At 38.0% G+C, this 10,086-nt stretch overlaps 1 protein-coding gene across 4 annotated transcripts; it reads left to right on the top strand.

Annotated features, from left to right (window-relative positions):
* The first annotated feature begins 455 nt into the window (after positions 1 to 455).
* On the top strand, positions 456 to 10,020 carry LOC116264138 (glutamate--glyoxylate aminotransferase 2). 4 transcript variants are annotated; one of them, XM_050080493.1, is made up of 16 exons: positions 456 to 717; positions 868 to 996; positions 1,078 to 1,209; positions 1,830 to 1,947; positions 3,094 to 3,159; positions 3,553 to 3,670; positions 3,790 to 3,871; positions 4,628 to 4,715; positions 5,309 to 5,467; positions 7,300 to 7,473; positions 7,560 to 7,691; positions 7,929 to 7,994; positions 8,229 to 8,293; positions 8,840 to 8,931; positions 9,005 to 9,161; positions 9,688 to 10,020. In XM_050080493.1, the coding sequence occupies exons 4-16, from the start codon at positions 1,831 to 1,833 to the stop codon at positions 9,815 to 9,817; spliced, it is 1,446 nt and encodes a 481-aa protein (XP_049936450.1). In that variant the 5' UTR covers positions 456 to 717; positions 868 to 996; positions 1,078 to 1,209; position 1,830; the 3' UTR covers positions 9,818 to 10,020. The 4 variants fall into 4 exon arrangements, with proteins under 4 accessions (XP_049936450.1, XP_031500023.1, XP_031500024.1 ...); XM_031644163.2 differs by lacking the exon at positions 1,078 to 1,209 and having other exon boundaries at positions 458 to 717; XM_031644164.2 differs by lacking the exon at positions 1,078 to 1,209 and having other exon boundaries at positions 458 to 771.
* Positions 10,021 to 10,086: the final 66 nt, after the last annotated feature.

Raw genomic sequence — 10,086 nt, 5'->3', positions numbered from 1 at the left:
ATTGCTTTAGCTTGGTACAAGCCATCGCTACCCCACGCGGTTTCTCTGAGGCCCAAGGCCAAGGACACAACCATAGGGCAGCCAACCATCTGCTGGGTATCTGGGTGTGGTTTGTGACGTTAGCTCTGGTGTGCATGGTTTGTGGATGCATGTTGAGTGAGTTATGAGTGTCTTAGTTATATCGTTCGTGTGCGTATCTCTTAGTTGTTGTAGTAGATTATATTTTTGAAATTTGGAAAAACGAACTTGTACCACTGTTCTAAGAGTTTTGCACCGGAGTGTCTGTCCGGTTAGAACTGATCTTGGCCTATAAGTCGGGATAACTCGTAACAGATGTTCAAACGCGGACCCCTTTCCCGTCTGGTCGCCGTTTCATTTTAATGGAGGTTGACCGCCACTAGATGGCCGTGTTTTCTAAAACATTCTCAGTTCAAGGGAAAACTAAACTTCGTAGTGCCACGCGGCAAACCCAAGCTCAAGCTCCGACCGTCCGTGGCGGAGAGAGCGAGAGAAAGAGACACAGAGAGAGAGAGAGAGAAAGAGAGAGAGAGAGTTTTCGTTTTCATTCTCGGAGCAAGCACGAACCTCAGTGTGAGTGACCAAGAGCAACAGAGAGCTGCGTTATCCAGGAAAGGAGATGATGTCCACACGAGCTTCTGGGGCCCTCCCCTTGAAGGGCAATCTTATCTCCAAAATTTGAGGGGCGGGGCTTTGTTGGTGGGTTCTTTTTGCGCCATTTGTTTGCTTTCTCCGCTTGTTTCAGTGGTTCTGGTGATGCTATACCCTTTATCTATTCCTCATGTGAAAAATAATGCACGGCTGGACCCTTATTAATTTTGGTTCTTATTCCCTTTTCCTTTGGGGCAGGTGAACTTGGATCTTCTTTCTTTCTTCCGTCTTGTTATGATGGCATCTTCTTAAGAAGGTTTTATTTTAAGTTCATTTCTGGGTCCATCATCCCCGCATACGACTCTGCTCGCCTGCTTCTAAAACGAGGTTCGTATTTCCATCACAATGATGTACAATTCTCTATTGGATTGTCTGCGTCAGTTAATTGCTTGTTCCTGATCCTGCCAGATACATGTAGTGTGCAATTGTGGTCAAATTCATAAATAGTGTGTGGTTTTTCTACTTGAATTCAGCACTGTGCATTTTGGTAATCAGCGCTGTTGCTGAATTTATCCAGAAAATACATTCGGTTTGCGAAAGGTGATCATTTCCAAGCAATTAATTCTTTTTAGTCTATTTCTGCTGTTAGCTTTTCTTGGGGAGGATTTGCTTTTGACTTCCAATTGCTCTACGGGTACACTTTTATTGTTCGATTTATCGACTGCTATCGTTCTTCTTGCTTGATATATGCGCTATTTGTGGTTGGATTCCTGGGTTCACGCTTTTTTTAGTTGAAAGCATTTGCTACACATATTTTTTTTTGTTGCCCCCCGTCAGATTCAATTGTCATGCGAAAGTTATCGATTATAGGTAAGTTATGTTTATCTTCCTTATGGTTGCTGGTTTTCACATCTTCTTTTCGCTCGCAGTTGAAACTGGCAAACCTTTTTTCTTCAGAAATTTGTGTATCAGGTGGTCCAAATAACAGACTTCATGAACTACAATTTTTTATCAGATCTAAATTTGGGGTGGACGTTTTTCAGATTTATCAGTGCTAGTTAAGATGGTAACACTTATGTTTTGCTTCATTGCTGTTGAGGTCTAGTGGTTTCGTTCGCCTTATCTACTGGACGTTCCTTCATCAGCTAGCATTTAGCTGTTGGTCGCAGCTTTGAAACAAAATGCACATTGTGATGATTTTCTTTGATAACTTTTGCCAGGATGTCATTGAAGGCCTTGGATTACGATTCTATAAATGAGAATGTGAAAAAAGTAGCATATGCTGTCAGGGGAGAGCTATATCTACGAGCCTCTGAGCTTCAGAAAGAAGGGAAGAAGGTGTGTGCTGCGTATATGTATTTGCAGATGTTGTCTTCCTTGGTTCATATTAACAGGGATTTGCATTTTTTGATGTTCTACTGTCTATTGATGCACACTGCGTTGCTTGCACTGACTGGATGTATCCATATTTATCCAGCTCATTGAGTTTTTTCATAATGCTTGACTTTACCAAAATAACCTTTACCATTAGCTGGTTATTCTTTAGCCATTTTATACACTTCAAATATTAAACTTTGTGGTTGTTCCTAAATATTTTGTGATCTAGAACATGTGACGAAGAATGTTGTTCCACACATTATGTTTTTTGTGTAGTTTAGTTAACATGGAAAAGCTTGGGTTGAACTATTATGTTGGGTACATATTCAAGATTTTAACTGTTCCTTTCCTCTATACTCTACCTATATCCGTTTTTAGGAACCCATGCTGTTCTATAACGGCTCTTCTGGAACATGGTTTTAACTTTTAAGATATATGAACTTTTGTAGCTTTGAATTGGACATATAATCGGAACTTATGCTTTGTATTTGAAATAAATTTTATATTCTTGTTATTTCACATTCTCAAGTTCTGGTTGATTGATGAAGCTGTACAATTGCAAATGTAATATTAATCTAGGAGATTGGTATCTGTCGCAGTTAATGCACTTCGCATGCTCAAACAAGTACAGTCTCTTTATTAACAATGGAAAGGGAGGGAGAAAACTAATAATATGTTCAAGAAGCATAATTGTATATGTTCAGACAGGTAAGATAATACTTAATTTCTAGATTCAGGGTGCATAGATGTCCTATGGGAAGGCTGTTACCGCAATTGCAAATCTAAGCTTATTCTGTGTAGCATAGATACTGGAAGCTTAAATTTCTTGTGAACTCACTGAAGGTGATTTATTTGCAGCAGAAGTTAATATTTATTATTCTTGTGGCTGAAAGAGCATCTTATTTATGAACAAATATAATCACTTAAGGACTTTTAAACTAAATTTATGCCCCACTCCTCAAAAATCTCTGTATTTTTGTTTTCTTTTTCCCTTTCTGCTACTGTATCTGCCTTTTGTATATGAAAGTATTTCTCTAGATCTTGTATGAAACGTATTCTGTGAATGAAACTTTTTCTATCCTGATGATTCCATATATATTTTTTCAGATTATTTTTACAAATGTTGGAAACCCACATGCTCTTGGCCAGAAGCCACTTACATTCCCTCGGCAGGTCCGTCAGTATGGCATTTCTCCTGTACAGTTTGGTTATGCATTATTGAATTTTCTTATTTTTCCTTTATTTTTTTTGAAACTTGGTCATTATGTGGATCTTGTCTCTAAGAAACTATTCTGTTCTTTAAGAAGCTTTTAATACATGCAAAGTTATTCTCATTCCTCCTTATTTTCTTCTTTTCAATATTTTATATTCTAAATAATTACTAAAAAACGTATTTCAATATTTAAGATCTCAGTGAACTTTGTTTTGGAGGAAGGAAAAAAGCCATGTTTTGTGCTGCTTTATTTTCATTCAGGTTGAAATCCATAGAAGTGTCCGTACTTGTTCTCATACAAATCCAACTAGGGAAAGATATGCTTTAGTTCATTTAGTATGTGTCACTTTCAGGTGATCGCATTATGTCAAGCCCCATTTTTGATGGATGATCCCAATGTGGGACTTATATTCCCTGTGGATGCTATTGCAAGAGCAAAACATTATCTTTCACTGACATCAGGCGGTCTAGGTAAGAGATGTACATACTGTCTTATTTTTCAGTTTGAGACAGAACATTGTTGAGATCGCTAAACAGTAAACTTTGTCAAATTATAGTTGGCTTATTCTTATGCTTCTTGAAATGAATAGGTGCTTACAGTGACTCAAGGGGTCTACCAGGAATACGGAAAGAAGTGGCTGATTTTATTCAAAAGCGTGATGGTTATCCAAGGTCTTCTGATGCCTTGACAAAACATTTCTTCGTTCATTTCATGTCTTCTCCTGTCATTTAGTATTAAGGCTCTTCCTTGATTGGATTCTATGTGAATTTTGTGTTTTTGGATTGTACATATACGTAGATATGTAATGCATGTTCTGCACTATCTATTATTCTCAATTTAGATAAAGTTGGCCATGTCTGAGATGCTGAAAGGCAACAGAGTGCCGTTTATGAGAAGGCCTTTCTTTTTTGTGTATTTTTTTCTCCATTAACCTTCTTTCCTGATGTTGATCATCTGAAGAAATTTTCATGTAACCTTGTGTTTTTCATGTTAGGTGTATTGAATCTACTCTTCTAATTCTTCATTTAGTTATCCTTGATCTTGATAAAGCTTTGCTGTTAAAGAAGCTTGCAGAGTTTCAGTGACATTTTTGGAACATTAGTACCGTAAGATGGTGTTGTATATCATAGTTTTCGACCATTTAATTTCTAAGTCTTAGAATGTGGTTCAAATTGGATGATGTTTTAAATATGTGCAATGGTGTAAGAGTTCAGGTCTCCAGTATAACAAATTAATCTTCTTTCCCAAAACAATTACCAGATTTAATTTGTGCAGCATCTCTCATAACTTGTTGCCTTGTTAGCTTCTTTATTAGTATTGAATTCTGCTTTCTAATAGATGCACTTTTTACACAGAGGTCTGGTGCCATCAGCCCATTAGTTTTGCATGAGTTGCAGGGAAATAATTATTTGTTTTACTTTTGGCAGTGATCCAGAGCTCATATATCTCACAGATGGTGCTAGCAAAGGAGTAATGCAGATGCTGAACACTATCATTCGCAATGATAAAGATGGGGTAAAAATTTATGTTAACAGGATATTATTTTAAGGCACATAAGTCACAAATTTGAGAAATGTCACATGCATATTATCCATAATCCAATCCATTATCTGCACTGCACAATAGAAATTCCAAAACATGTTTAGTAGCTGAAACTTACTATGCGCTGCAGTCACATCAACAGTATTATTGGATCTCATTGTTAGTCAGGAAAGCAATTAAGGATTGCAGAGCTACTCTCTCCCCAATTTTCTCTCCTAATGAAAGCTTCTGACTTGCAAACTTGGTTCTCTGTGAACTTGAAACTGTTGGAGCTGTCTTCTTTTCAGTTCATATGGCGCAGGTGGTCAAGATGTGTAATCATGAATGAGTTCACATAAGACATGGAATATATTTAGATTGTGTGCTACATAAAATATAGTTAGATATATATTTTTTTGAACAATGCTTTAATTAACTGCTGAGGTAGGGCTGCACAGAGTACTATATGAATGATCTTCATTATATGCCTGTACATTCACCATTCTTATGATAACCAAAGTCATGCATCATGCATTTTGTTACACACTTCCCCCTTATATGCTGAGATTTTTTTTTAATGTCTGCAGATCCTTGTTCCGGTTCCCCAGTATCCTCTTTATTCAGCTGCCATATCATTATTTGGTGGGTCGCTTGTCCCATATTATCTAGAAGAGTCAGCAAACTGGAGCCTTGATATAAAAAACCTATATCAGTCAATAACAGAAGCGCGACGGAGAGGAGTAACTGTAAGTTCATCTTCTTTCATAACCTACATATTTGTACCCACGGAACACGGGTTCAACAGAAAGGAGTAACCCTAGGGTTGGCTTCTTTGTATGGACTTTCTGAATTCCCATTCATGCAGACACATAATTGTACTCCTGGCCCCCTGGGTTTAAAAGAATCAAAATTAGGATGCAGATGAAGTGATGAACTGGGTCCAGTTCCGTTGCTTTTAATCGAATCTAAATGTAACTTCACTTTCCTAATTTCCTTGCATCTTTTACAATATGGTTTGGACCACACATGAATAAGTCTGGGCATCGGGCCTGGGTACCTAACGGGTACCCATCTTGATCAGAAGCCTGCCCAGCTCCCCGAAAACAACGTTCGACTTGCATGTGTTAAGCATATAGCTAGCGTTCGTTCTGAGGCAAGATCAAACTCTTCTTTTGCGGTGGATTGGACCTGCTAAAGGTAGAACCTGGTGAACCGGCCGTACTCCTGAACATCTCTTCTCTCTCCTGACCTCTCCTTTTCTTAGTCTGAAGTCAGATGCGATGGCAATGACTCTGACGATTCCACCTTTTGCTTTCCATAGATCCGCAATAGACCCTTCTTTACTAGAAAGTAGTTTGTCGCTCACCCGTCATCAAAAAAGAAAGACAACCCTTCTGGTGTGTAGTCCGATAGCAAGCCTGCATTTTATCTATTAATGATATGGTCATATGGATATACAGAGTGAGTGGCCAAGGCTTAGCCAACACCAGGATGGAAGTTTTTCCATTTACCTATGCAAATGCATAAAAAAAAAAGCCCAATGATCCGGTTGTCTGTCGGGCCAATCCCAATTTTTGAATGTACCAGTTGTGTCCGAAATGGTGCCAATAAGAAGAAACCGGGCATTTCCAGATATCTTACTCAAAATCATCGAGATTGGTCGATTGGAATGACCTTTTACAAACCTCAGGACTCGTTGCAATGAAATGCCATTAGTACTCACTTGACAACAAAATGCCATTAGTACTCACTGTACAACAAAATGCCATTATCCTTAGAGAAAGGTCAGGACTCATTGCAATGAAATGCCATTAGTACTCACTGTATAACAAAATGCCATTACCGATCAGCTCAATTAATTTTTTATAGTACTTTTATTTAATAATAATATATATTTTATTATTAAAAATATATTTTATATTCAAAATTTTTATTTTATATCTAAAATAAATATTTTTTTATTTTAATCGGGCCGGGCCGGCCCGATGCGCAGGCTTACACATGAAATGACTGAATGTTGGACTAGAAACCTTTTTTAGGTTCATTATATTCTGTATGTCAGCATTAACTTTAACATGATACACCAGAGAATGATGAGTCCCAAAGGTGCTATAAATTATCATCCTAAAGTTGTGGTAATATTATGAGTTCTACATACATGAGACACATGTTAAACAGCTAGTTGGGTTGTTCAAGCTGAAGGGTGTGAATGATTGGAATACACTTCACAGGGCCGCAACGCTTATGCAATAGGGAAACTTCTTTGTAGAAGAAAAGGTCTACTCAGATGTCTTGTATTTCTGAGGCCGGCTGGCGATGAGCTGAAAATTTATTCCTGATAGGCCTGCACTTTTGGCTTCCTGCAAGACTGCTACTTGGCAGTTATTTTCTTAGATTCTGTGCATTTCATTAGTTATGTTATAGGGGATTTCTTTTGTTCTTAAGTGGAGGATGGAATATATTAATGGTTAATCTCCTTCTAAAACTATTAGTCTTGTGCCTGGTCCCTGATTATGTTTATTTTTACCCGTTTATGTTTTATATTTAAGGCTTACAATAAATGTGGTTGATGTTTTAGGTTCGAGCTATGGTCATTATAAATCCTGGAAATCCAACTGGACAGTGCCTAAGTGAATCTAACCTGAGGGAAATATTGGAATTTTGCATAAATGAACATCTAGTCTTACTTGCTGATGAAGTTTACCAACAGAACATTTATCAGGATGAGCGCCCATTTATAAGTGCAAGGAAGGTATGCCTGTCAGAAATCCTCTGATCATCAATCTGTGCTGCATGTGTTCACCCAAGCAACTACCTAAGATTCTTTGGTGCTATCAGGTACTATTTGACATGGGCCCACCATGGAGCAAAGAACTTCAACTTGTGTCTTTCCACACTGTCTCGAAAGGATATTGGGGTGAATGTGGACAGCGTGGAGGATACTTCGAGATGACAAACATCCCTCCAAAGGTTTTCTATTTACAGAAATTTTCATCTTTAACTTTCTAATAAGTTTGTGTTTCTCCCACAATTTCTCGTAAACCATTTTATTGGCTTGGTCCTTTTTAATTTAATTAAATGTTGGCTACCTATCGATTGCATTTTTGTATCTCACACGGAATAAATTTCTTTCTCTCTCCGGGAAGTTTGTAACTCTTTGCTTGTCTAATCCATTCCTTGGTTTTTTATTTTGTTCCTGTTGTGCAGACGGTTGATGAAATTTACAAAGTTGCATCAATATCTCTCAGTCCCAATGTTCCTGGCCAGATATTTGTAAGAATATCCATTTTCAATAGTTGTTGTTAATGTTGGTGCACATTAATTGCCACTGTATTACTTTTTGTGTGATATTTGTGCATCAGTTCTTATTTGAAGAGCTACTCGTACTGTGTTGTGTGTTAATCTATATATGATAACAGTATTCTAATGATGCATTTACTATATGAAATGTGCTCAGCCATTTAGTACTCAGGGTTCTCACATAGCGAATGAAATTCTGCGTTTCAGCTGGGTCTGATGGTTAATCCCCCTAAACCAGGAGATATCTCATACCTGAAATACGAGCAAGAGAGGTGCATACCCCACTTCTCTCTCTCTCTCTCTCTCTCTGATATGGACACACAAACATGAATGGACTTGGATCTGAGATAGCTTTGGGAATTTGTATGTTTCTTACAAGAGATGTGCTTTCGATACATGCATTGCAAAGAGGTTTAACTAGAGTGACCTGATGCATCTGTTTCTGGCACTCCTTTCATCGTTTACGATAAATACTAGAAATTAAGGTTCAGCAAGTCCGTTGGCAGCAGGCATGGGCCTAACCTAGCTCTGCTTGACAGCCAGTTGCAGGTGATCTTTATCTGTATATGAAAATGAGGTAAGGTCGACAAAAATATGCAGCACACGTGAAAAATGACGTTGGTCATAATAGTGAAAGAAATTGGGTACAGTATTTCCCATTGTAGAGCATATAATATTTAAAAGGCATTTTGCATCTGTTGCCTATGCGGTTAAACCATGATAAATGCACATAAGTACTAGCAGCTCTATGCATTCTTGAAAAATGCTTTTGACATTGATTCTCATGATAATGTTGTGAATTATGGTGAAACATGCAGCAAGGCAGTCCTTGAGTCTCTAAGGAGAAGAGCACACATAATGACTGATGGTTTCAACAGCTGTAGAAACGTAGTATGTAATTTCACAGAAGGTGGGTACTAAAGGTTGGCCCAGAGAGAGAGAGAGAGAGAGCATGTACTAACCTAGTACAATCTTCATTGCAGGGGCTATGTATTCGTTTCCACAGATACGCCTACCACCTAGGGCAATTGAAGCAGCAAAAAAGGCTGGAAAAGTTCCTGATGTCTTTTATTGCCTCAAACTTTTGGAAGCAACTGGCATTTCAACTGTTCCAGGCTCTGGCTTTGGTCAGAAAGAAGGGTAACCAACTTTCCAGAAACTTTTGAAGACAAATTTTACACAATTTTAAATTAATCACCAGGAAAAAGATGAAAAATAACAGCGATTGATAAATATACTTCGGTTTTCCTTATATTCTGTTGGGTCCTTGGCTAGGCTACTGCTCTAACCATGCTAGCATGCCAAAACATGGGACAGAACCCTGGTAAACCGTCAAAGTCCGCAGCTTTTGTTTAAAGCATAAGGGATGTTTTAATGTGGAAACAAATCTCTGATGGAGATCAATCTAAAAATGTCCGGTGGTGGAAATATTAATTTGCCTGTCCAGATTCTGGGCATATCTCCATGAGAATGAATTGTTTGGGAAGAGTGTTTCATTTTAGAACTCTCTCATGATCTTTTACCGTTCATGAAGGATGTTTCAAGGAGTTTTGGACTTTCTTGTCTGTAGATCACAATGAGAATAAAGGTTTAGTTCATCCCCATGCGTAAAGCAGTTAATGAGATCGTACAATTTGACGTACACTTTGAACTACTCTGGATGCAGGGTCTTCCACTTGAGAACCACCATATTGCCAGCTGAAGAAGACATGCCACAAATTATGGTTAGTTTCAAGAAGTTCAATGATGAATTTATGGAGCAATACGAAGACTATCGAGGCTATTCAAGAATGTGAAGGAGAGATTTTAGTCGGTCTTTTCAGTTTGTTGATCTTCACTCTCTGAAGTTCACTTGTTTATCCAATGATTGAGTGGAAGCTTTTCCATTGCAAATATTAGTGTGGTTCATCATTCCCGGGTGGTGGAATGCATGAAATGAAGCTTACTGGTTGCATGTTGACATAAATCACATAAAATCAGAAACTGTGTTGCTTCTGCATTTGATCTTTTGCTTTCATACGCAAGTAGGTTTGTGTAGTTTGGATGAACGTTCATTCTTCCACAA

This window comes from Nymphaea colorata, chromosome 11 (genome assembly GCF_008831285.2).
Source record: "Nymphaea colorata isolate Beijing-Zhang1983 chromosome 11, ASM883128v2, whole genome shotgun sequence".
Taxonomy (NCBI): domain Eukaryota; kingdom Viridiplantae; phylum Streptophyta; class Magnoliopsida; order Nymphaeales; family Nymphaeaceae; genus Nymphaea; species Nymphaea colorata.
The sequence above is the reverse complement of the archived record's forward strand: the minus strand, read 5'-3'. Positions and strand labels throughout refer to the sequence as shown.

Excerpts from the sequence above, each read along its gene's own strand:
- LOC116264138 (XM_050080493.1), top strand. The coding sequence starts at position 1,831 with ATGTCATTGAAGGCCTTGGATTACGATTCTATAAATGAGAATGTGAAA. Across the intron at positions 7,692-7,928 it reads TGACAAACATCCCTCCAAAG|ACGGTTGATGAAATTTACAA; the intron begins GTTTTCTATTTA and ends CCTGTTGTGCAG. Across the intron at positions 7,995-8,228 it reads ATGTTCCTGGCCAGATATTT|CTGGGTCTGATGGTTAATCC; the intron begins GTAAGAATATCC and ends TCTGCGTTTCAG.